We start from the raw sequence: 26697 nt of genomic DNA on the forward strand, positions 1-26697 counted from the left end.
ACAAAGAGACTACAGAAAGGGGGGCACCTGTGGGGCTCTGTCACACAGGGTGGCTGTGCCACCCAGAAACATCTGTAAGTGTCCAAGGTTTTGGTGCTGGTTAGCCCAGGAACTAGCTGGGGTGCCCCAAGCTTCAGTCTCGTCAGCTGTAAGACACAAGCACTCTGGCCTGGCATCTTACCATGCAGGTCCTTCATGTGGCCAAGAACCCAGCCCACAGTGAGACCTCTGCCTCTCCCCCTCCTCCCTCCCCTCCCCAGCTATCCCTCATCCACCACCCACCGCCCTTCTGCACAGGTGCCTGATGAGGGAGCAGAGAACCAGGAGAGCTAAGCTGTGAGTGCAGGGTTAGGACTATGGAGGCGTAGTGGACTCAAGGGCACGACAAAGAAGAGGCAGAGCCTGCAGTCCTGGCGCCTGAAACTCTGTGGTCCAGGCCCCCATCGGGCCTCACACTGCCTGCATTGCCAGGCCACAGACTTAGAGTCCATGGAGGCCACCTCAGCTGCAGCCTGGTGGTGGGAGATCTGAAGCCAGGGTCCTCTGGAGGAAGGGAAGGGAGATTAGGCTGGGGTGCAGGGTGAGTGACAGAACACACGCTGAGTTCCTGCATACGCCTGGCTTGTGCCCCAGTCCCTCTCCTATCCAGCCTGCTCCATATCAGAGCAATGCCAGCTGGCCTCGAGCACATGACTGATGGCCAGCTGGTGGGAAGAAGGGATGCTGGTGACAGCAAAAGCTGTTTACCGAGCAGTTAGGTCACAGTTGTTCACCTGAAGGAGCCTGCTGTTGTGTGTCTGTGCCCTGGGAAGGTGCTACCCTGGGCTCTCCTTCCCTGGCTAGCTACAGGGCCCTACCCATACCCACCCTCAGGTGACACTGAAGGGACCCTGGGGTGGTTGGCTGATGGGGGCCCAGTCGGGCTCTGGTGAGTGGCTAAGCTCTTGCTGGATGGGATCCCTCGGAGGCTAGGACAAACTAGAAAGGGTCCTGAAACTGGCTTCCTCTACCCAGCCCACACCATGTACTTCGCATTCTGCTGCTTCACTGAACTGAGACCCTAGGCCCGGCTCCCTCAGGTACCCCTCCTCTGGGTCCCATGGGATCTCTCACACACACTCCCTCCCCTGGATTATGAGGATCAAGAAGAGAAGGACCAGGGCCTGGGATTTAGCTCAGTGGTTCCGCTGCCTGCCTCGAAAGCGCAAGGACCCGAGTTTGATCCCCGGTACTAAAAAAAAGACCAGGAGCAACAGAGATTACCTTGGAAACATGTCTGCATGTCCTGCTCAAATGGAAGTGGTGGCAACAGGGCCTCCCTCAGAGGTGTACAGGAAGCCAACCGGGTTCGCTCATGTGAAGTCGGAGCAGGGCATGGCACACAGGGCAGCCAGGCAGTGAGGGCCACAAGGACAGTGGCCTGGCTGCCACTGACAAGTGGGCTGTCAGCACCCTAGGCCCACCCAGAAAGGCTGAGCAGTGTGCTGGACATCACCAGGGCAAGGAGGGACGTCCCTGCGAAAGGAGCTGAGCACAGAGCTAGGCATCACCAGGGCACTGCAATGTTGCTGGGGGCTGGCCCACAGCTTTAGTCCCAAGTTTAGGTGTCACTGAGGGATAGGGAGTACCTCCCCATTCCTGTGCATGGTCTGAGCAACCATGAAATCAAACTGACAAGCGAGCATGGTTAATCCTCTGCTTAAAAATAAAGACTAAAAACAAAGCAAAACAAAAAGACTGCCTTCACTTTAAATTAGATCTGCTGAAATGTCATTTATCCCTCTATACTGGGGGACAATGCCCTCCCGGGGTGGGTAGAGCTCAGGCCAGCCCAGGACTCCAAGCTCCTGCCCCTCCTGTGGGCTCCAGCAGAGGACAGCCCTGAGAAGCCCCACTCACCAGGTGTGGGCACCAAGAGGTCCCAAGCTGTGGTGGAAGAATACCCTCTAGAAGGAACTGGTGGTATCGGGGTCATTAGGGACCAGACAGTTGCAAGGCCAGGTCTGGCCCCAGAAGGCATCTGTGTGAGGGGCCCTCATAGACTCACAGGCTGGGAAGCAGCAGGCAAGCAGGAGTTTGCTGTTCTAATGACAGGATTCCTCCGAACTTTGATGAACTCAGGCATGTGTGAGTCTCCAAAAGTGACAATGCTTCCAAACAGGGACCATCTCACAGGTCCTGGGCTCACAGGACAACTTTTCATGGCAGCCTCTGGGATAATATGAGTGAGGCACACAGGGCTGACCTGTTCTCAGACTCAGCAGGCAGGACTGCTGGCTTGCAGATGCTGCCTGCAGTTTGGAGGGACCATGCCCTCCAATCCTCTGAGGCCCACATGAAGCTGAGGTTCTCGACTCAGCGAGCAGACTGATTTGATGTGAGGACTCACATTTCCACAACCAGCAGGCAGCACCACTGTCACTGGTCTAGGGGCCCTAGGACTCCTGGGCTGGGGAAGGTCAAGTGTGGCCAGGAGCCACCCAGCAGAAGGGCCAGACTCAGGGGCCCTAGAACAGTGCTCTCCTGGCAGGTTTGTTTAAAGGCAGACTCCCTTTAAAGGCAGGGACTCATAAGGCTCTCTTCCTCCATTCTGTTGAGGGCAGCTGGCCCCTTCCTGCTCACTCCCTACTGGTCACAGCCAGGCCTGTGATTAAGGAATGTGGGTGCTGCTGACAACCATTAGCAGAAGGCAGGGCCAGCCCTTTCTTGGCTGTTGCTGGGGACCCCAGGGTGGGGTGCTGATATAGCCACACCCAGTCCTTTCATCCTCAGGAGAAGGAAGACCTCCCTCACCCCCACCCTAGGGCCTGGGACAGGTGCCAAAGGCCTGCTCTGGCCTGACATTCTGGAGGATGCATAATTCATCCCACAAACAAGCATGTGTAATAATTGTGCAGGCTTCTAGGTTATGTTTGCTTCCAAGGAAGACCAGTCTCCGTTGGGCCAAGCTAACAGAGACAGGAATTATTCCCCAGCTCTAGCATTCCTAGGGAGCCCCTGGTTGGAAGTAATTCAGAATCTGGTCCAGTGTGACTACTGTGTGACAGTGGTAGGGCCTGGCCTTCCTGGGCCCCTGCTCCTCCTGAGATGGGCCTCGGACAGACCCAGAAGCTGGCAGCTCTCATTCTTTCCAAGTACTGTCTCTCATACAAAGGCCCCTTGTCCCACTTGTGGATTTTCAAAGCCTCCAAAGACGCTTGGGCCTTGAGGGGTTCTCGGGGTTGGGTGGTCAGGGACAGCACCTGCTGGGTAGCCTTTGTTCCAGTGAAATCTTGTTGGAGAAAAGGGTTCTGCTGCTACAAACAAATTTGAAAGCCACACCCTCCCCCACTTCCAAGAGCAGGCTCAGAACCATGTCCTTAGGGAACCATGAAGACAGTTATCTGCTGAGTCAAGTCCCCTTGACAACCTCTGGAGAAGACCCTGGTGGTGTCCACTGCCAGCCCCCAAGATTCCCAGAGTCCTTCGTAAGGGCAGTGGAACCTTTAGAATGCAGAACACTCCAGTAAAACCAAGAACAAGCAAAGTCACCACCACCATCCCTGGGACGTCCCTTGGCTTTCAATGAACAAACTAAGAAACTAGGGGATTAAAGAAGTTGCACTAGGGACGGGGATTTAGCTCAGGGGTGCCACGCCTTCCTTGCAAGCACAAGGTCCTGAGTTCAATCCCCAGTACTGAAAAAAAAAAAAAAAAAAGAAGTTGCACCAGTAGGAACAAAGAGCAAAACTACCCCCACTTGCAGGGGGGGTGCCTCTGTCCAGGAAATTCAAGTGTCAACCAGGAAACAGGAGGGAGGCCCAGGCAGGGAGAGACTGGGACTTCCCATCTGCCCGGCATGGTGCCACCTTGATACATGTGGCCATGGGCCCCTTCCTCACACTGTCAAGGGCCTCCAGGGTCCCTCCACACGACAGCCCCAACATAGGTGCGACCTCAGGGCTGCTCAGGTAACATCAACCTAGATTTTTCTTTCGCACATTTAAACAAAGAAAGAGCAGAAGACTTTTTTTTTTTCTTTCATTTTTCTTTTTGGTCTATAAAGTGACAGAAAGGGGAAGGAATGCACTCTTACAAACAGCAGTGCCAGTTTCTCCTCTTAACGTTGCGCTGTTTTCAAGGTCTACCCTTCACCTCCTCCTCACAGTACTGGCAATTCATAGCAGCATCTCCTGGACAAGGTGGCTTTGCAGGCAGGGGCCGGCCACCCAGGGGGACCCATGCTCTGGGAGGAATGGGGTGAGATGCAGGTGGGTCCCCAGCTCTTAAGTGCACAGAGACCCCATGCCCAAGGGCTTGGGAAGAAGAACCCCACACGTGCAATTTGGTATTTATCAAGCCTGCAGACAGCTGGAGCCCAGCAGCTGAGACAGCCATCCCCAGAGGGAAGATCCATGGCTAGGCACAGCCACCCACACTGGCAACCAGGTGGGCAGGGGCAGAAGGCCCTGCTCTTGCAAGGGAAGTCCAAGCCTGGAGGCCGCCCATGCCCAGCATGTGAAGCAGCAAGCTCATCACTGAGTTCCTGGCTCTTTCCAAGCCAGGAACACTGCAGCCTGAGTCACAGGAATAAATACATTCAGCCAAGAGGCGCCACTGTGCACTGGTCTTGTCTCCTCCTGGACACACTTGCTCCTCTGGGGCCTTGCACCAGGCTGACCACTGTACTCAGCGTGTGTCTGCACGAAGCTGGCCAGAAGGCACGTGGGGTCCTTTGGATGGAAGTCAGAGGCTCCAGGACAACAGCTGCATCCTCACCGTTGGTGACCTTGGAGAAAGCAGAAAGGGCCACACTTACTGTAGGATCAAGTGCCGGGGGAAAGGCCCGTGGTATCCTAGCGCCAGGCCAGAGCACCTGCTAGAGGGCCATTCTTTTGGGCTCTGTGACTCTCCAAGGACCCCCAAAGATCCCCAGGTCCCATGGACCCTCGCCATGTCCATGAGTCCCACTTCCCTTGGTGCCTACTTCTGGTACCCATGGCCTGGCCACACCTGGGGAAAATGGAGGCTCTCAGATGGGAGGGACCAGATCACAGGATCAGTCCCAAGTCCAGCACTAAGGCGAGACACAGGAGTACTGAAGAGAGGCTTGCTGTTCTGGATCCTGCCTGTTGTTGACTCACCATGCAGGGGATTCCAAGGTGTGATTGTCTGTGGGCCCTTAAGTGCACTGATATCCCCCTGGGATGACCTAGCCCCTCAGCACTAGAACCTGAGGAGTCCAAAGCCCCCTATCCATGAGGACACATCCCCCTAGTCCCCAGGGTAAGAGACGGTAGACCCTGAACAGAGGGAGCAGGTGTGTATGTGGCAGCGGTGGGGGCAGCCCTAGTTGTCCTGTCACATGAGTAGAATCACTGGACACTCCAGCTCCACCAACACCATTACCCAAAGAGCACACAAAATCCTGAGGAACAGCATACCAGCACTGTGCCAAGCCCTATGTTCTGTGGAAGTTTGTCAACACAGCAATATATTAAACTGAGACCTCAGGTGTCTGGAGACACTGAGCATTTTCTCTGTTAGAGCTGGAGGTGAACAAGTGACAAGACTATAAAACTAATCAGATAGAAAGTGAGGTAAAGGGCCAGGGATGTAGCTCAGTGGCACCGTGCTTGCCTCATAAGTGCAAGGTCCTGAGTTCGATCCCCGGTACCAAAAAAAAAAAAAGAAAGAAAGAAAGTGAGGTAAAAATCAACTGCTAAGAACAAAGATTGAACAAAAAATAAAACATTCATTATTATCTACATAGCTGGGCTGCAATTATTAGCATAAATAATGAATCTTGATTCAGCTAAAAGTTAAGTTCATAAGTGTTGCTAAGAGATAAGGGTTTTAACTATCCAAAACCTTCATCTTCCATAGGAAAAAATTCATAAATAAACTGAAAAATCAAGAATCAGAAAAATCTCATTTAAAAATATGAAGATAGTCTTTACACAGTACACTGCATATTTAAAAAACAGATTATATATAACATTGATAGAAATAAAAATTAAATGAAAAGAAAAGGTGTTCAAGGACATCTTTGTGTAATGTGGTAAGAATCAAGGGCTTTTCCTACCTACATCCAATGAAATATGGAAAGCAGGTAGGTGACATGTACCTTCAGGGCCACTGCTGCCCAGGATTCCAGCACAGGACCCCCCGCCTCTACCTCAGCCAGCACTTTCCACACAAAGCTGCTGAAGGGAGCTGGTCAGATGCCCAGGACCCACCCCCCAAACCCACACACTGTGGTCTCTCTGCAGGGAAACGGGTTGTTTTGGAGCGAGAGGCTTATCCCAAAGGAAACCTCTGTCGAGAAGCCAGGACCCTTGGCTTTCTCAGACCTTCCAACCTGAGGTGCACTGGCCACCAGACAGCTGGGCAGGGCTGGAAAGTAGCTGTGGGGCACCTGGGGGCCCAGAACAGATCCAGGCAGGAGAGGCGAAGACAACCTTGGGGACATTTCAAGGCCAGCACAGCAGCATTCACATTTGAGAGTACCAGAAAGTGGGGCACGAGAAGGCACTGTGGTCAGCACAGGTCAGGACTCCAACCCAGAAGAGGACCACCAAGCAGGACTGAAGCAAACTGGGCAAACTGGGGGCTAGACCTTCTTGGTGACCATTCAAGTGTCCTAGGGTAGAAGATGACCCAGCTACACACAGCAGCCTGATTTTGGAACCTGCAGAATGGGCCCCATTTCCTGGCCCCTGTGCCTGCTGCTGCATGGGAGCTCACTTACAACGACCCTCACTCACATCAGCCTGGCCTTCGGGCCCCATACAGGGGAGCACCTATAGCCTCAGATAAACCAGGTGGGTGCTCCAGAGGGTGGCACAGATGTCATACTCTCTTCTCCAGAAGGACCCATGTTTCAGACATGGTGGGCTGCAGGTCCAGATCCTTGCCAAACACAACACAGGAAAGATCTTGCTAAGGTCCCAGTGAGAGACCCACCAACTCCAGAGAGTTGGCTGCACTGTCACAGGCTGTATATTCTCCAAGGGCCAGCTTCCAGGATGGTCACAACCACCCACTAGCAACTTTCAGGAAACAGTAAGCCACACATATGTACACTGAAGGGCCTAGAAGGGCAGCTTGTGCCTACTCTGCTCTTGCAGAAGACTGGGCAAATACCTGGCTCCAGGAAAGGCAGGGCCAGTACTAGTCAGCTTCCCAGGACATCCTTTGCTATTTTCAAAGAAAAAAGCCAAAACCATAAAACCCCTGGACTATGTCTCAATACCCTGCTCAATGCTGCCCAAACTGACTGAGCCCACAAACTTGTAACCCGGGCCCTGGGGGCAGGCCATCCTAGAAACTTTGGGTTGTGTTCTTTCTGCAGGTGCCACCAGGACAGGACGGACACTTGGCTACATTAGGCCACCTGTGATAGCTGCTGAGCTCCTCCCACATCCCTCCGTGCTGAGGACAAGCAACAGGGCACATGAGGTCTGCTTACTGTAGAAAAGGGAAGCAGTTTGCCCAGGGTGTACCCAGTAAGTGGAAGAAAGGGCACTAGCCCAGGCATCCAGTTCCACAGAGAGGGTGAGGACGGCACAAGGGCAGCAATAAGGGCAGCGTGAAGACCAGGGGGGCCTCAGGGAGAGCTGGGTGGGCTGGGCAATGGCAACTTGATCTCAAAATCCCTGCATGTCTGAGGCCAGGACAAGGCACTGTGCCACAGGAAGCCTTCTCTGGAACATGGCCTGTATCTGAGAAGGGACTCCACGAGGCCCACGGCCTGGCTGGTTGGGGTCTCCACCCACGTGCAGTGGCTACCAGGACAGCAGACTGGTCCTCAGGGAGAGAACCCAGACATGTACAGGACTCCACTGCTGGGGACATATGATCACATGGTACCACCCAGCCATCAGCCCCGAGCCTACTCCCCAGAGGGAAAAGCTGTGTCCAAACCAGTGCTGCGGATCCTGGCCAGGAGGGTACAAAGGCTGAGTATGCTCTGTCCCCTACCAACCCAAAGCTGGCCCTCCCTTGACAGCTGAAGCCCCACCTCAGAGATCCTGAGAATGTCCCTCTAACAGAACGCAGTCCAATGTCTATGTTGTGGGGAATTTCGGGGTCTTAGCATTTCAAAGACGGGATCTACTTTTTTCTCATAGTCACACTAACACAATCTAGATTAAATTTCAACCCATGCCACAGGCTAGCATGGTCCAGCCCCAAGGATATTCCTGAGCAGCAGTGCCCTGCACCAAACTCGCCTGCTGTGGTGCTGAAGGTGCTCTTGACAGAGAAGCCACCGATGGGGGGCTCTCTTGATGTCTTAAGTCACTTTCTCATCACTGGGACAAAATACTCAATACCTGTAACTTAAAGGAGGGGAGGTTTATTTTCACCCACAGTTTCAGTCCATGGCCCAAGGCAGAAACAGGATAGCAGAGGGGCATGGTGGAGGAAAAGGTACTCCTCCCACTGCAGCCAGAAAGCAGAGTGAGAAGGAAGGAGTTGGGGACAAGAAAATACCCTTCCAGATCACATGTTCAGTGACCCACCTCCGACCAGGGCCTCATGTCCTAACAGCATATTTAGCTACTAAACTCATCAATGGATGAATCCACCGACAAGTAGAGTCTTCCCATGAGCCAATCATCTTCCACAAAGGAAACCTTCGGGGAACATTTAAATCTAAACCCTTGGGCTGGGGATTTAGCTCAGTGGTTTTGCCGAAGGACCCGAGTTTGATCCCCGGTACCAAAACAACAACAACAAAAAAACAAAGTATAAATCTAAACCCTAACAATTGAGCTTAGCCTTGGTCTCCACTCCATTGCCTGCAGTCTGCCAGGCCAGGCTCAGCACAGATGCAGCTACGTCCTTTCCTCCTCAGCCACTAATAGGGACGAGGCCTGCAGGTCTGCAGACCTATCCCGAGTTACTCAGTGGCTAATCTGTAGGGCAGAGTGCAAGCACAGGTCTGACCCATGTAGCACTTCAGATGGCCACAACAAAAGTAGCATGTGGTGGCGTGTGCCTGTAATCCCAGCATTCAGGAGTCTGAGGCAGGAAAACTGACAAGAGAATTCAAGACCAGCCTAAACTATGTAGTGACATCCTGTCTCAAAAGTACCAAACAAAGAACCACAGGTCCAGGCTCTGAGCATCAGACATCTGTTCCCTCACAGATCTGACGGCCAGACATCTGCATCAAGGTGTCACAAGGCCACTCCCTCCTCAGGTCTAGGGAGGCTTACTCCTGATGGCCCCAGGTATTCTGTGTCCTGTGGTTCCATCCCTCCAACCTCTGCCTCCATCCTTACGCGGCTACTCCCTGTGTCTGAGTCTAAGCCGCCTTCTTTTTACAGGATGGCAGGCACTGGATGAGAGCCAACCTACTTCAACCTAGAACTTATATGCAAATGCCCTGTTTCCAAATAAACCATATCATAGATACCAGGGTGAGAACTTGAACATATCTCCTTTGGCCCACAATAGCCCTAGCTGGAGCAGTGGGGCCCAGCAGAAGTCTTGTCCTCAGGGCCCACTCCATTTTCACAGCATGAAAATCTGTTTAAATTATATGTAGACTTTATGTTTATTCACATGGTGAACATGTAAATGTGTTCTTGTGTGTGCATCTGTGTACATGTCTGTGTGCCTGTTAGTGTGTGTGTGTGCAACCATGTGCACATTGAGCAACAGCAAAAGGTAAGGAATACATGGAATCAGGAAACCTTGGCTCTCCGGATCCCCAAAGGCAAGTGAGAATAAGAGGAAGTACTTAATTCACAGAGAGGTGAGTCCTGGTGAGGTCAAATGCAAATAGGTCCCACAGGTGAGGAGCATCTGAGTCCTGAGACCTCTGGGTTCTCCAAAATCAGCATACAGATGCTGGTCAGTAACTCGCCATGACCCTACGGACACTGTCCCTGGGCCATTCCTGGTCCACCCCTGTCCTAAGGGCTGACAACGTCCAGGCTGGAACACATTTGAGGATGGACAGTCATCTTGGCCAGGAAGTCTATAACCAGAGTCCTGGGCAGCCCTCAGAAGCATCCTTTCTAAACTGTGAATGGCCAGGGGCTGTGGTGAAGTCTGGCCAGTGGGGCCATTGTGAGGTTCTCTGCTGGCACAGCATGGAAGACAGTCATACCTGGAAACTGCTCTTCCTGCCTTCTCCTAATTGAGGACTTTAGGGTCTGAAAGGGGCTCAAATCAAGGCAACCATGCTTTGCTGCGAAGAAACACAGCCCCAGGAGATAATTAAAACTGCCCAAGTGCCTCTCCATCAACAGCAGCATGACCTTTGGAAATGTCATTAAACATCCATCAGCCCTGATCCTCGTTAGAAAAATGCACAACGGATCTTGAGAGGAGATGGCCCCCAGCTCAGGCCCTCTCCATCACTCACACCAGCAGCCTTCGAAGAAGCCTTTCCTCTCCCAGCAAAAGAAATGATTCAGCAATGGAGCAGCTGACTGTGCCCCCCAAAAACCTGCCCCTCACCTGCTGGGCTGGCGCTACAGAGGTGAGCTCAGCTGCTCAGGGCAACTGAGACCTCCAGGACACCAGGCTTTCCCAGAAACCTGGTCTCAGGTAGTGCCTCAGAACCATCTGGTTTCCACCTCTTCATCCAGGGCACAGGAAGGGGGCACCTCTCTGCCCACATATCTTCCCCACAGCTGAGAAAGCTGGCAGCTCAGGCCCTCCCAAGACGGCTTGCCACAAAAAGACTGGAACAACTCAGAGACCACAGAGGGCTCTGTGCACAGCAAGGAGGAAGCGGGTTTCTCTACGTGGGGGTCAGAGGGAAAGTGAGGTGCAGCAGCTGGCGTGAGGTGCTGCTCAGGCCTCAGGGGCCCATGCATGTGTGAACCTGCTATGCTGAAAATAGACAAATCACCCGGACCAGGTTGAAGACTCGTGGGCTGTGGGAGGGTCAGAAGGGGCTGTGAGGGAAGCCAGGCCGGGGAGCGATGGAAATGCTTGTGGAATTACAAAACACAACTAGATTTTCAAAACGAAAAGTGAACAAACCTGGGTCAGGTGGTCATGACTTAGCCATAGAGCAATGTCTCAATAACTTTGAATCACAGGAACGTGACATATACCCGAAAGGGCCATATCCCAGGATGAAAGGATCTGTAATGAAACTCCTAGACCATTCTCAGCAATGACCCCCAGCAGTCATAATGGTTACTCCTCCTGGTGAGTGGCCTTAGTAGTCTTGTCACTCGGAAACTATTGTAACACAGTAAAACAATATTATATACAAATATGCATTATTAAAAACAATATATGTTATATATATAAATTTTTACGTATGTAAAACAATTATGTTAATATCATTACTAGTCGAGCTCTTTGGCATAAGAAAAGTAATTCTTCACTGTGTTGACAGCCAAGGCCAAGAAACAACTCAGACACAACAGCAAACCCAGATGCGCAAAGCAGCCCTGCGACCAGGTCCTGACTCTCGGGGAGGAACCAGGACTTCCTGGGAAGAGACTGATCCTAGGAGTGGGCCAGAAAATGTACGAAGTGCACCCAGAAAGACATGGTGTGGCAGGAAGGCAAGATGACCATGGTCACTGTGGGGCTTGGGCTGAGATAAGTGACAGATAGCAGCCAGTCTGACCAGCAGATTAACATTTGCATGGCATGAAGGTAACTGGACATACTGACAAGGGCATGCAGTGCTTGGATACTTGCTCAGGTCAGAGTCTGTAGGGTGCTTGGACATTTGCCCTGCCACTGTGCCTCATCTCTGCCTCTAAGTGAGAGGCACCCAGGCCTGGCTGAGGAGCCTTGAGATGGCTGAGGTGAGGTTCTGCGTGGAAGAGCACTAACAGAGGAGAGGCAGCAGTGGTCAGCACACCAACCCCAGTGAGAAAGTGAGCCAGGGAAGGATTTCCAATGATGGACAGAGTCACAGGGCGGACATGGCCCTGACAGCCCCAAACTTTGACCTCACCATCACCAGAAGACAGCAGATTCCCGATGGTAGTAGCCCTGAAGAGGAAGGTGGAGTCAGGGACAGGTATCTGCAGCCAGGGATGGGGGTTAGGAAAGCAGCCAAGACACCCAGCAAACCACTCTTTCAGACATTAGGGCCACTCGCTGGAAAGGAGGGACAGCACTGGCCTCCAAGGCACAGACGGGCAGGGGCATCCAGAGGCCCTCTCCATCAGGCCCCAGATACCTGACCACCTAAAGAGCAACTGGAACACCAGGTGTCCCCACCCGGCACTGCCCACCCAATGCCCAGAATAGATGGCAGGGACAGGCTGCTGCGAGCCAAGGGGTGGGATGAGGCCCTAGCCCCCACAGCAGGCCTGGAATTACAGGCCTTAATTTCCCTCTGGAACGTAATAATTACAACCTTCACAGAGGACCTGAATTCCCTGAAAGCAACACAGAAGTCTGCTGCCAACCTGTCTTCAGGAGCAGAAATACATTTTCACTTAAGCTGGAAGAAAGAAAAGCTGGTCTGGAGCACTGGGCTCAAGGACACCACCACAAAATCACTGAAGTCAAAACTCAGAGCAGATAGGAGGCATATTTTAGGGTCTGAAGTCCTAGCTTTCTCCGGGATCCAGCAAGTATATATAGCACACCAGCACCAGTGATTATTGAACAGCTGCTGATCGATACCTTTATTTTCCCAGGAGAAATCAACCTGGTGAAGGCAGAAGGCGGAGGGGTTTGTGGTGCTCCCAGGACTGCCTGTCAAGCACAGCCTTCCCAGCCTTCCCCAGAGAGCACAGATCCTTCCACAATAATGGCTCCTTCCATCACCCCACAAATCCCATGTCCCCACCCACAGCCCAAGGCAGGTGCTAAGGAGAATTAGCCAGGGACAGGTTCACGTCTGCCACCAGCAGACCTAGTACAGCCTGGCCCCACCTCTGGGTTGACCCTTCTATCAGCAATAGGCTGGGCATAGACCTCCAGTGTACAGGTGCTCCAATATGTGTAGGGAACGTTGAATGAGGGAGGGGTGAATGGTGCCCCACAGATTCAAGTTTTAATCCCTGGAGTTCAGGACTGTTACCATCGATGTTATATTTTTGCAGATGTGATTGAATTAAGGATTTGAGATGGGAGGATTATCCTGGATTATGGAGGTGGCCCCTAAATACCAAAACAGGGTCCTTATAAAAGAGACCGAGGGACAACGGATGCTGAGGAAGAGGCAGAGGTCACATGACCACAGAGGCAGGCTCCAGTGGGCAAGGCCAGAAATGCCTGGAACCGCCCAGAGCTGGAGAGGGAGGGAGGTCCCTCCCCCAGGGCCTTCAGTCTGAATTCAGACTTTTGTCTCCAGAAACATGAAAATAGATGTTTGAAGCCCCCAGCTTGTGGCCACTCTTACTGTGGCCACAGAAAACTCATACAAAGGATAAGGCTGACTTTGGGTATGGCTAGCCCAGTGAAGTAGAACACCCAGCATGCCAGAAAACTCCCAAACTGCCTGCAGCCCTGACTCTTGGCAGAAAGGGGGAGGGGCGGGAGCACGAGTTTCATGGGAGGCTGGGTGCCCTCCCTACCTGGAGACTGAAACCTGCACTGGTCTTAGAGACCATGATCCTGGGTGGCACTTTGTCCTTCCTTTAGGAGTTGCCATGGCTCCCAGCCCACACTGGCCTGCTCTGGCCTCTGAGTCAGGAGGGGCCTGGCTTCTTCGGCAGCAGACAAGGGGCTCCTGTCAGCCCTCACAACTTTCAGGATACCTGGGTGGGTCCTCTGTGCCTCTGTCAATCCTCAGTCAGAACTCAGCCCCTCAAATTTGCCCTGGGTGACATCCACTCAACACCCTCTGCCCCTCTAGTGCTGGAGTGAGGGATGGGCAAGGCCTTATCCCATTGATGTCAGCCCCTCAAGGCCTCCTCTGCCCAGGGCTGGCCAGCACTATCTACTCTCCACCAGACCCTCTTCCTGCCTCCACTCTGCCACCCACCATCCTATCACATCCCTGCCTCTCTGCCATTCCAAAGCCACTTCCCCTTGAGCAGCCATTGCTGGGTTCCTGCACTCCATCCGCATGGCTATCTTTCTTCAGGTCACCCTGCATGCTGGGTGAATATCTCACTCCAGTCAGAGCTTTGAGCTTTCAATGCTAAAATCTTCCATCTAGGCCTCAGGCACCTCCCTCCACAGCCCACTGCAGCCACCTCCAAAGTTGGGTCATCACTGTGGGGCACAGATGGCACAAAACATCCATCTGACCTCCCCAGCCCCTAGCACCAGCCCCATCATGCTGTTCGCACAACAGGGTCACTTCAACACAAACAGGACTTGCTCACTGCTCCAGAGACAATCCTCCATGAATCCGTGCTCCCAGGTAACCCTGGAGTCTATGTCTCGCCTACCAGGCCCATTGCCCACCTGGAAGAGCCACCTGGAACATGCCTCATACACTTACCCACAGCCCACTAGCTCCTGAATAGCTCACCACTTGGAAATCTCAACTCATGTCACCTCTTCCAAGAAGCCTTCCTGGATCCCAGTCCAGGTCAGGGTTCCTGCTGGATGCTCTGCTTTCAAGGCCCTCATCCCTTCCTTCTTGGCAAGTACCCATGTGTGATTCACTATGCACTGATTTGGAGACTGTGATTCACAGACTTCTCCCCCTCCCCTTCCAGGGCAAAGACTTCCATGATTCTGCCTACTTTCATAGCCCACATCCAGCCACAAGTTTGGTCCCCACAGAGAGCAGACTAAGCAGATTAGGTAGACAGGACTACAGGCTAGGAAGACAGTGCGTAGCTAAACCAACCCCTCTCAGGTGCAGCTGACTGGGAGGCTGGGATGTGGGCAATCCTAGCCCTCTTGGGGAGTCCCCATTCTCATCTGTAGGATAAAGCTGGTCAGTTAGCTCTTGCCCCAGCCCAGGAGTGAGTGCCCTGCTCCCAGACACAAGATCCCCAGGAGCATGGCAACTGACATCACACTGAAGCACCTGGGTAAACAGACCCTTGTGCAGAGGTGGAAAGGGGGTGGTGGTCACCTTCACGTGTAGCTGCCACTAGGTCATTCACAAGCCTCTGGCACCAGCCATAACTGTTCAAAGTGCTGCTGAGCACTACATGCATGTGCTACTCAGACACCCACAAGGCAGGTGCTGTTGCTGCCCTGTGACAGGTAAGGAAAGTGGAGCCCCTGTGCCTGCACCTGGAGGCAGCTTAGCCTCATAGGCCTGGGTCAGGATTCATCCACAGAAGCATCAAGTCCACCACAAGGTTACCCCACACCCTGGGTTCAGTCCCCACTGAGGACCAAGGCACCTTCAGCCCACCCCCTGGACCCATCCTGGCTCGGCATCTCCTGGTCTTCACGGTGTTTACACCAAGGCCCCTCAGCTGAGCCTCCAGCCATCCATCAAGATGTCTGTGGCGGGGGGGGGGAGGGTCTCTCTCAGGATTGAGACATTGAGCTGTACACCCCTGAAAGGCACCAGATCTCACTGTCCCTGCTGTGATCACTCCCAATATTTTCCAAGGGTTGCACAGACACTCCAAACCTTAAGAGTTGTTACCCACCCCTAGGGCCGGGGATTTAGCTCAGTGGTTCTGTCGCCTGCCCTGCAAATGCAAGGACCTGAGTTCGATCCCTGGTACCAAAAAAAAAAAAAAAAAAAGAGTTGTTACCTCTACCACAACCTTCCCCAGGCATGTGCAGGGCCAGGCCAGGCCAGGCCAGCCAGTGGTCAGATCTAAAAGATGCCCATCCCCCAGCTCCAGCCTAAGCAGCCTCTTCCTCATAGGAGGCACCCAGGTGCCAGTGATTGTGCTCTTTACTGGATCCCCAAGCATCTCACCAGCCCCTGCTTGGGGAAACACACCTTCCGAGAGGGCAGCCAGGTGCCCCAGACCCTTCCGAAGAGCAGTCTGGGGGGTGGCCCTCACAGTATTTCTGACACTTCAAGGCAAACTTGTCCACCAGAAGACCATGAACCCACATCAAGCAGGGGACTCCAGGCTGCAGACACCAACTGAGCACATGAATCCCCAGGCTGGCAAGGACCTCACTCTGTCTTTAGTCCTTCGAAAACAAAACCAAAATGCCCATTAGGCAATACCACTGAGCACTACAAAGTTGAAGGAATCTAGCACCTCACTCCCCTCAGCTCAAGGGCTGCTGGTCACCATGGCTGGTCCAGGCACAGCCCCAGGAAAAGGCTGTTTGTTTGGCCTCTGCAGCAGGCAAACCAGTTGGGTGAGATTTTTTCCCTCTGCTTCCGGATAAACTTGGCCATTCTTGAACCTATAAGGCTGCATTCTCCAAGGTGTAACCAAGGCCACCCTGGGCGTCCTCAAAGCCTACCAGTTCTTTTGGCTGGAATTGCATGGTGCTTCGTCTCCTGTAACTGTCTTGACTCCCTGCAGCCACCATGACTGGGAACTGAAGGTTGAGTTGTGAAGACTGAGCTGGTCTCCACCCCTCACTGGGAGCTGGGCTCATGGTACAAGAAAGACACACAGGAGAGCCCCACAGCTTCCAACCCATTGTCAGAGCAAGACCCAAATGTGGAGCAGAGAAGCTGGGCAGGCAGGAGGGCCAGTGGCCTGGTGAGGCAGAATGAGGGAGATGGTGCTCCAGGACAGCAGGACATGGCTGCAAACAGGTTCCATGAAGGGAAGTTGAGTTATCTGTTGTCTTTCTTAACCCCTTCTCCCTCTCAGAGCTGTTGCCCTCTCTATGGTGGCTTGGTTGGAGACAATCACCCCCAGACACTTGCAGATATGCAGAGGCTGCGGTCCACATCCACATCACAACACGCCCATTTGGCACCTGCCCAATCCCTACACAAGTGCCCCAGAACTGATGAAGAAACGGGCCTGATTTGGGAGAGAAAAGGAAAAGGCTTGTGTCTTCAGGGAGCAAGGAAGAGGCACCCCAGTGTCAAAGTAGGGAGGGACAAGGCCAGGACGGAGCCTGGGCAGCAGGACAGTCTTGACACCAACCCCAGTGGCAGCCCCTCATCATTACTTCTTTTCCAGGTCCCCCATGCATGTGGCAGAGCAGTCCTGGTAAGGCCTAAAGGATTGTGATCCAGGCAATTGACACCAGGCAGGTGGGGTGAGCAGGTAGCCCAGGAAGACAAGCTTGCTGAAGATTACCAAGAACAAGGCAAGACCAAGTGAGAAACACAGTTTTGTTGGGAAGGTAGACTGCTTTTTTTCTTCTGTGTATGAGTCCCCTGATCCTTAGTGCTCGTAAGAAATGAGGGCTATTGATCCCCAGTACCAAAAAAAAAAAAAAAAAGAAATGAGGGTTAGGCCACCAAGCTAGGAAGAAAAGTAGAGGGCCACAGGCTGCTCCCCAGAAGGAGGACCCATGGCTTGCCTGGGGCCAAGTAGGACAGAAGGGGAGGGGAGTCCAGCACTAGGAGGCCAGCTCTCCCCAAGAATCACCATTAGAAAAGGTGACCAAAGTTCAGAGTAGGCTGCAACCCCTCAGCATCTTTCCAGATACCCTACATATTGACCACAGACATGCCATGATAATGTCCCCAACTCCACGAGGGAAATGACCCTCTGCCTATATGATGGCACCCACTCACCCTACATGATGGTACCCACACACTGGGTGCAACGCTCCCAGCTCCAAAGGTTCCATTTGAGGACTGGCTCTTGACTCTACAAAGTCCTCTGGGGAGGAGTTTGGGAGTATGAACACTGACATCAGGAATAGGATTCAGAGCACCTCCAGAACCCAAAGCACTTGGCCACCACAAGTAGCCCATCCAGAAACCACTGCACTTGCTGACAAGAAAGAACTGGGTGCTGAAGGGGAGTGCAAGGCCCTGACAGCCTGGGGAGCTAGGATATGGGCCTCCACTGGACGGCAGGATGCTCACTGCTCTCGCTCCTCTCTGCCAGCCAAGATGGCAAGATAGCACACCTGCAAGCAGAAGGCGTCTGTGGACATTGGGAAGACAATGAAAGTGATTCCCTCAGAATGAAAAACAGAAGATGAAGCCCCAATCTGGACTTTCCCTTCCCCAGTATCAGTTAAACTGCACCCCTTTCTCCAAAAGCCTAACAGAAGAGCAAGGAAATTACACAAGGGGCTTCCTTTGAAAAATGGCGGCAAACCTCAAACTAGCTTTAAATAAGCAGCTGAAGAATGTCCTCTTTAAAGCACCTTTTCTGTAAGCCAGAGAGCTCAGGTGACAATACCAACGAGGACAGCCACTTTCATAGCCCCCTTCGGAACAACAAATCAGACAGCCGGAGCTCTGTACACACAAGCTTAGACACAGCCCCTGCCTGACTTTGGCTCCTAGTGACTCAACACAAATGCCAGGTCAGACAGCTCAGGAAAAGAAGCATCCGGGGGACACACACTCACCTGGTCAGGGAACCAAAGTTATGTTTCAAACTGGGTCAAGAGGTCCCTTATTTCTGGGGCCACATGTCGTGCGGCATTTGCAGCCTCAGTTATAGCTTTCCGATACATCCCCTTCTTCTTACGGTTAAATCTCAGTTTGAAAAATTCAGAGAAAGGGGAGAGTTTTGAAATAGACAAGAATGATGTAGTCGGAGACCCAAACCATGAGACTTTTGCTTCTTGCCAAGAGGGCTCTCCGTCCTCCTTCTGGCCAAGGCTGATGTCAAGGACACGCGCTGGCCACCAAGGAAAACCATGAATCTTACCCCACACGACGTCCCCTACAGCCACGGTCCTTCCATCTTCGGTAACACACTTAGAGACGCTCTGTGTATGCAGCCTGACTGTTAGGGGTGGGACTGTCTGGCGAACACCCCTGGATGAGGAAGGCACAGTTGCACCATCACCGGATGAGAGGTCCCCTGTATCTGGAGACGTCACTTCCGAGCTGGATGATTTGGATTCATCCAGGCTGTCGCTGCTGCACACAGACTCACTGGCGCAATCTGCTCTTCTCCCAGGGCAATTTACCAGAAAGGCTAAGCCATCACGTCCCTGTTTACTTTGGGGACACCTCTTGAAGTCATCATCCTCACCAGAACTTCCGGAAGACAAATCCTGCAGTCCATGGGCAGAGCTATCCGCAAAGAGGGCAGGTGAGCTGGTCCGGGGGCCTTGTTGGCAGCCATTCAGCTCCTCCACCAGCTCGGCCCTGTATAGGGGCTCACACTCACCATCCCCCAGGCGGTGGGGCTTCAGGCGGATCTTAGGAGGTGGCAAGTCTGAGCCAGGAGGCAGAGGACGTGTCAGCTTCAGCTTGGGGATGGAGGCAGAAGGTCCACTGGGTGGTCGGTCCCCATTGCCCCTGGACTCTGCATCTCTCAGCACCTCGGGTTCCTGGCTGCCATTGTGGAGAGCCTGCTGGGGGCAGAATGGCTCCAGGGAGCCATGCACACGGGATGGGATCTTGACCACCTCACCCTTGCCCTGGGGTGTACTGTAGGAGATCTTGATGACAGGGCTCCGTGGGACCTGTTCAGTCGAGGCCCTGTCCTCCTCCCGTCTCTCCTTCTTGCTCTTCCTCACAGTGGCTGTGGCTGCAGGGTCGCTGTCCTCTGGCTCCTCTGGCTTGCGGGGCTCCCTGTCTGAGCCACTGCCCAGCCTCCGGCGGGGCCTGGAAGCAGCTGGGGGACTGGGGCTGGCCTCCTGGGGACTCACAGTGCTCTTGCACTTCTCACAGAGCACCTGGCGGGGACGTAGGCGGATGGTACTCAGGATGAGGCGGCCTGGGTCTCGGTTGCGGGACAAACGACGTCGGGTTCGCTTGATGGTCCTTGGGGGAGGCTGTGGCACCCACTGCTGATAGGTGTTTCTCAGCCAGAGTGGGTGAGGGAAGGGGGCACCTTCAAAGTATGGTGGGTAGGGGGGCAGGCTCCGGGCAGGCAGTGGTGGCACGAGGGGCGGAGGTACCTCAGGGCCAGCTATCTTGGGAGGCTGGTCCTCGGGGGACTGTTCGCTGTGGGGAGGAGGCAGGAAGCCCGTCCCCAGCTGCATCACTTCTCCATCACTTTCCTCAGGGGCGGGGCCATGGGGATTGACGGCAGGGGGGTCATCAGCCAGTGGCAGTCCAAAGAGGCCAGACCTGCCAGAAAGGACACAGAAAGGAGAGTGAGGATGGCAAGGGTCCCCTGCTGTGTCCAGCCCCTGCTGCCAGGCTCTGCTCTCCCACAGACCTGGGCAACTGCATGTGTCTCAAATTCAGGGTGGCATTCCTAGCCTGTAAAGAGATGTACAAGCCCTGTGTATGTCCTGTGCCCAGCATCCAGGTGGATGCACACACGAAGGTCCCATGATGTGGCCTACAGGCTGTTTCTCTGGTCACAATGTCTGAATCTCAGCCTATGGCCACAAGAGAGAGTTGCCAGGAAGCTTGAGAATGGGGTCTGAGTTCAGAGATGTGTCCTGGCCAGGTGGGGGAGGGAGGACCAGCTGCTCTGTGGCCAGTGGCCATAAAACCCAAGACCCCTGCTCACAGACCTCACCTGTTCCCTACCCTTCTCTCCAAAGGAAGCATCCCCAGAAGGGCTGGTGACCCAAGAAAGACTCCCAAGTAAGCCTCTCAAACTGGTCCAAGTATGTCCCCTGGAGCAGTCGAGTCTCAGGTGCCTGATGCATGGCAATGTGTACAGGGTAGGAGCCACATGTGGTCAGACCTTGAGCCATAGCCACTGGCTCTGTAGTCCAGAGAGGACAGAGGCAGCCACCAAACGAGAGCCCGCATGAGCACCATAACCTCCCAAATCCCAGAGTCCTGTAGTTGGCTCCAACTGCTTCCTCCAACTCCCTTCAGGGGAGGTTCATCCTGCCACATTACCCACCAAGATCACTGCCAGCCTGCCAACCTTGGTCTGTTCATCATGGGGCACCAAAGGAAGATGTCAGGAGAAAGGGAGGGCCAGGAACTCAGAGTCCCAGGGAGTAGAAATGTTCCTGCCAGAGGGTGACAGCCAGGAACCAATGGGGGGTGGGGCAGACTCCAGGGGAAGTTGGAGCAGCCAGAAGGTCACATGGTTGCCTCTCTGGGCTGCCAATGGGCAGACCCCTTGCTGGGGGTGGGGATGAGCAACCTGACCATACAGAGTTGAGGGCCAGGATAAAGGCCCAGAACAGCAGAGAAACCTATAGGAGCTGGGCCTGGAAGATAGATCAGGGTCCAGGGACAGGAAGTGTCCTTCGAGGGCCTCCCCAAAGCCCACTTCCTGCTAGCTTTCACAGCCATTTAAAACCATGAACTGGGGGTTCCCTTTGGCACCCTCTTCATCTATACCCCTTCTGTCCAGCCCCACCCAGCTTCAGAGTCCACTTCCCTACCTGCCTCTGACACAGCAGCCTGTGTCCCATGGCCAGCCTGATTATACCAGTACAGAGCCCTTCCTGACAACCAGGCACATAATTTCAGAGCGGAACCTCTGGCAGCCTTTTGCTTCCAGCCCCAACCCATCTCTCCAGAGTACAGTTCCATCTTCTCTCCCCAGATGACCCTGTCCTTACAGTGGGCTAGGAATGCTCCATACAACAGGCCACGCAGTTTCAGGAGCTCCAGGATGTCACCTGCTCCCTCAGGTAGTCTCTGCAAGTCTAGGATAGACACACAGCTGTCAGCCTGAGATGCAGGCCCTCACTGGGCCAGTTCTCTCAGCCACCAAGCACAGGCCAGGGGCAGGACCCTTCCCAGGAAAGTCAAACCAGGAAGCAGGCCAGGCTGCAGTATCCTCTAGACGGACCCAAGTCACACCACTGTCCACCAGCACCAGGGCACTGGAGAAGCTAGCCCTGCAGAAAGACCAGTGGTGACCCTGGCATAGCAGGCAGCCATACTTCCTTCCTGGAGTTGCTGCTCTGCCTGGGCCACACCCGAGACCTGCCTGCTGAGTAAACAGTGGAAATGGCTTACCCCCAGACAGCAGGTGGCCCTGCAGGGACCTGGGCTCCCTAAACCCTTTACCAGCTTTACAGGATGGCCAGCATCGCTATTCCCATTTCACAGATGGGACAGCAGGGCTACTGGGACTAGGGAACCTGCTCCACCCAAGAGGCTCTTTAACATGTGGGGCTGCAGTCCCCAGGCATGTACACAGCCTCAGCACAAGCTGCTCTCTTTGGGAAGAACCTGAAATATGGCCTGGCTTGGGGTACACAGTGTGACCCTTCTATAACCACTGCAGTCTGTGACTCCCCAAAAGGTTGGCACCCTCAGTGAGGACAGGCCATGGCCTGAGTTTGCCCACTCTAGAGACAGAGGCCCAGCTGTGCCTACAGGTGAGAGGACTACGCAGCCCTGCACCCACAGAGGAACTGTTGGGGTCTACCCTGGACTCAAAGAGCCCATGGTGGGTATAGCCTTAGGGGTCCTACCCTTGGGTGGAAAGTAAGCATGTGGGAAGGGCTATCAGGACTGGAGGGGCCTCAACAGGCTGGCAAAGGACCCCACACAGAAAACTGAAGGGACCTGGAAACAAACCTCAGCACAGCATCTTCAGGGAGCTTGGGAGTGGAGCAAAGAATCTCTGCTTTGAGAAAAAGCTAAAGAAACTGATAAGCTCCAGAGGCTCTAATGGGGTCCTGACCCAAAAGCAAAAAGCAGCACTGCCCCTAAAGGGACAGAAAACCAGAGCTCCCCAGGAACACCAAGAACATGGAGGCCTAGGGACATGCATCCTGGCCCAAGGTCCTTAGCAGAATAGTAGTGGCCAAGCCACATCCCTGGGGACTCACCTGGGGGTCTAACCCAGCCACCCATCCAGAGTGGCCCAGGCTGAGGTTGGCTCATGGGCAGGAGGAAAGCAACCCTGGTTGCCTGCCAGAGCTCTGGGCTGCCCCTGCCTGCAGCCGCCTCCATCCAGCTTCCCTGATCCAAAGCCCCAGGAACTGCAGCTGCTGATACCCCACTGGCAGGCTGTGCTCCCCGCCCCCCACGTCTGCCCTAGACCTTCCTTCCTTGCCTCTGATGGGGCAGGGGGGTGGGTGGTGTGATCCTGCTGCTGCCTGTGGGGGTGAGTAAACATTGCTCCTGAGTCAGAAACACGGGGACATGCAGAGCCAGGCAAGAGCCTGTGGAAGCCTCTGCACACAGACGCGCTGCCAGGAGCCTGCAGACCCAGGATGGCCTGAATCCAAACACCCAAGGCCCCACCTCAGGCTGTCCACCGAGTTAATTTTGAAAGGACCTGCAGTCTTTCACCAGTCATGCAGCCAGCCAGTAGCAAGGCTGCAGCCTTACAGGAGCCAGGAATAGGCAGGATCTATAGGAAACAGAGTGGCCTGTAGGGTCTGCTGGGCAGATGGAAGCTTCGAAGGGCCACCTCTGCTCCAGGCATTAAGGTCAGCAGATTAGCAGGACAAGTGACAGCCTGGACACCAGACTGGCTCCTTCCCAGGGCACACAATGGGACTTGTCCCACCCCAAGGGCACTGTCCTCAGGACACCCAGATGAGAGTGGATGGGAATTCCAGAATCTTGGAATCAAAGGTTTGTTTGGAATCAAACAATCTTAGAATCAAAGGGTCAGCAACATCCCACACTAGATCTTCCAGGTTCCCCAGCAGCACAGGCCAGAACCTCCATGGCCCACATCCTTAATCCTCCCTCACCCACTCTCTTAGATGGCATTTCCTATGGAGAAGCTCCCAAGACCAATCTGCCAGCCTATGATTTCTGGCACTGGGTCCCTCCAGCTCCTGGGGACAGGGAGGAGATTTTAGCACCACTGCAGCTCCCATGCCCAGCTCATCCTCAGTCCTCAAAGCAGTCATTCCAGAAATATCCACAGGCAGCTGAGCTTCTGTTTTGGACCCAGGTGTTTCAGGACAGAATTTAGACTACTGCCTAGGACTGGCAGCAGCTGGGCTCCTGGACATAAAGGGTGGCACCCTGACTTTTCCAGCAGACAGGCCCAGTGTGGTAATGGACTATATCAACCCAGAGGTCAAAGCTGGAGGACCAGGGTCACTCGGGCCTGGTTGGTACTGGCCTTTGTATCCACTGTCTGTGAGGCCAGCTTTTCCCCACCCTGAGCTGACGGTGTCCTCGGGCCATGCCTCAGCCAGTGCCACCCTTGTCCTTGTCCAGAGGTGCACTTCAGAATCACCCACAAAACAATGCCCATCCCACCCATTCGGGCACAGTTTGGGTATCAAGGCTTTGGAAAAAATCTTCACTCTCTGCCAGAAGTGGGGATGGTTGGAGGCAGTTTGCCTTAGGCACAGCCCATTCCTTTACAAACAGTAGGTGTTCAGTTACCAAACATGAATGCATGGACAGAAAAGCACTCAGAAAATGAAAGCTTGCTTCAGACTACACCACAGCCTGGCAGCAGGTTCAAGATACCAATGGGGACTGCCAAGACCTGGGCCCAACCCCCTCCAAGCTCCACTCTGCTCTGCAAACAGGAAGGGAACCAAGGGAGAGAACGCCATCCCCCAAACTGTCCCCATAATAAACACTGGCGGCTGGGCACCACCTCAGCCTCTCAAGAGCTTATGTGAATGGGGCCCTTCCTGTTAACCATTCCAACCTAGCAAAGAGGACAAACAGTGATTAGTTACTGCAACAGACAAACCGGGTTGCCAGGTCTGTACCTGAACTGTACCACTGACACCCCAGCAACAGTGACCTGCTCTGAACAGACCCTGCATGACACCTGCTGCTCTGGGACCCTCAGACTCCCCTGAAGTGAGAGGACATGAGTCACTGTAGCTCCCAGCACCTCTCCCCTGCCAGTCAGGGCCCACAACCAGGGGCTGGGCCTCTATGGGAGGACAAGGGCGGGCAGCAGTCACTGAGGAGAAACTGATACCTAGAAAGGGTAGAATGGCAACTGGACCCTGAGGCCCAAGGTATACCTGTGCTGCCTGTAACACTTGGGTCAATTTGTAAGCTGCATTCTGGATGCTTCTTGACAAGCAGAGCTATAAACATTAGCTTTGCAACTCATAATATTGTGAGTAGAGAACTGGAAACAGAAACCAGGAGTGGCAGCACAAGAAAGACCAGGGTGTGCAGAAGCGGAGCAGTTCTGGATCAGGGCTTGGCGGGCTGGGGAAGGGGAAGCCACATTTATCTTCAGATTATCTACAAGGACACTGGGTCAACCAAAGTCAGAGCCTCGGTAAAGCAAAACTGCACCCACTGAGGCCCAGTTCCTGGCTTCAGGGCAGATCTGGTTACAGTTGAATGTGGCTGTGCAGCACAGACACTCACACATTGCACAGCTGCCAGTTCCCATGCCTGGGATGCCAGCAGGTCTGTGCAGTTCTTTGCATGAAGAGGGTGTGGATCTGAAAAACAGGTTAGCCACAGTCTTCAGGGAGGGAAGCCCACTGCCTCTCCAGACATGCAAGGATCCACAAGATGAGGTTCCCTCATCCTGAGTCAGACAGCCCAGGAAATGGGGGCAACTATGCTGCAAATCTCCCCCCCCCTCCCTGCAAGGAGGAAAGGCCAAAGCAAGTGGAATAGGTGGAGAGGGGTGTAGCCCTGCAGACTCAAGACCAACCTGCCTATGGAGTACATGGTGGCCACTGATTAATGGAGGATCACTACCACCCCAGTCTCCAACTGACTGGCTGGCAGTTTCCAGGTGGCAATTCTACAGTCCCTCAGTGTCATTCCACCCCATCAGGCACTCCCAGTTGTAGCCAACACAGAGAAGGGGCAAGAGTCACCCTGGAGGCCATATGTTAAGTCATGTGACTTGTGCATAAATGGCTTCTGGCACATCTAATGAAGAGATAATGTCAGCAAGATAACTCAAAGGAGGATGGTCTCTGCTCTGTTCACTCTACCCAGGGGAAAATTAGCTTCAGGAAGGGAAAACAAATCAGGCCTTTGAAAGGGGGGCCATTCACTACACCAGGTTCCAAAATAAAGCCCAGCAGGAGCAGAGACTTCACAACCTGAATAATGCCTAATCATTTGTCTGGCAGTGACAGCTCACTACCGTGTGACACGTATCCAGGAGCCTCCTCTGTGCCGCAGGAGTCCCTGCAGAGGGTGCACAGGTGCGACTCAGGAAGGGTTTGCTTAGCCCAGCCGGTGCCCCTCCAGCAGGAACACCAGCCTGTAACTTGTATCTTCCACTCCTCCGCGCGACTTCTGCACCCGCAGCAGTATTTTTACACCCCGCAGCGGGCACAGCTGCTCCCCACCAACCACTCCTACAAGCCTCGAGTGGGTGGGGGCACACGACAGAGACAGGGCTCCCCAGCCTGTAAGTGACAGGGCAAGGCCGTCGCGCATCTGACCCTCGTTGCACGGACCACGATTCTACAAACAGCCGAATTCAACAGTGCGTCTGAACAAAGAAAAGTGCGTTAATTATGGCAGATGTGCGGAGTTGGGGACTCGGCTCCCCATGCTCCTCGGCCTGGCCCAGCACCCGCAACCCCCTCCGCTGAGCAGCGCGATCTCCCGCCCCGAAAGTCACGGCGACTTTGGGAGAGAGCCACTTTCACCCCCCAGCAGCAGCCGCCTTCGCGGGGCCAGAAACCCGGGCCGGCGGAAACCGAAAGCAGGCGCCGGGCCGTGCCGCCCCGCCCCAGACCCGGTCCCCGAGCCAGTGGGGGAGTGTCCCGGGAAATTCCAGGGTGTCCCGGGCCTGCGCCCCCGCCCCGCTCACTTTTTCGTGCAGTCCAGCAGGATCCCCGCGAAGCTGCGCTCGCCGCAGCTCACAGTGACCACCAGCGCGCCGTTGACGACCTGCTCCACCCGCACCGGCAGCCGGCAGCCGGCCCGCGGCTCCATGCTCCCGCTGCGTCCCAGGGCCGCCCCCGCCCGCCGCCGCCGCCGCCGCC

At 54.2% G+C, this 26697-nt stretch overlaps 1 protein-coding gene across 7 annotated transcripts; it reads right to left on the reverse strand.

The window, feature by feature from the left end:
• Positions 1 to 288: 288 nt before the first annotated feature.
• Positions 289 to 26697, reverse strand: Pwwp2b (PWWP domain containing 2B). Of its 7 annotated transcripts, XR_002392635.2 has the most exons (4): positions 26523 to 26697; positions 18307 to 19987; positions 10987 to 11190; positions 289 to 4768 (listed from the first exon to the last, which is right to left on the reverse strand). XR_002392635.2 is itself a non-coding variant. In XM_004838707.3 (3 exons), the coding sequence occupies exons 1-3, from the start codon at positions 26645 to 26647 to the stop codon at positions 4755 to 4757; spliced, it is 1515 nt and encodes a 504-aa protein (XP_004838764.2). In that variant the 5' UTR covers positions 26648 to 26696; the 3' UTR covers positions 289 to 4754. The 7 variants fall into 7 exon arrangements, 6 of the variants coding, with proteins under 6 accessions (XP_004838764.2, XP_004838760.2, XP_021108889.2 ...); XM_004838707.3 differs by lacking the exon at positions 10987 to 11190 and having other exon boundaries at positions 18612 to 19987; positions 26523 to 26696; XM_004838703.3 differs by lacking the exon at positions 10987 to 11190 and having other exon boundaries at positions 26523 to 26696.

This window comes from Heterocephalus glaber, unplaced genomic scaffold, assembly GCF_053883595.1.
Source record: "Heterocephalus glaber isolate CG9 unplaced genomic scaffold, H.glaber_assembly_v1.0 deba00001497, whole genome shotgun sequence".
NCBI classification, from domain to species: domain Eukaryota; kingdom Metazoa; phylum Chordata; class Mammalia; order Rodentia; family Bathyergidae; genus Heterocephalus; species Heterocephalus glaber.

Excerpts from the sequence above, each read along its gene's own strand:
- Pwwp2b (XM_004838703.3), bottom strand. The coding sequence starts at position 26,647 with ATGGAGCCGCGGGCCGGCTGCCGGCTGCCGGTGCGGGTGGAGCAGGTC. Across the intron at positions 19,988-26,522 it reads CTGCTGGACTGCACGAAAAA|GTCTGGCCTCTTTGGACTGC; the intron begins GTGAGCGGGGCG and ends CCTTTCTGGCAG.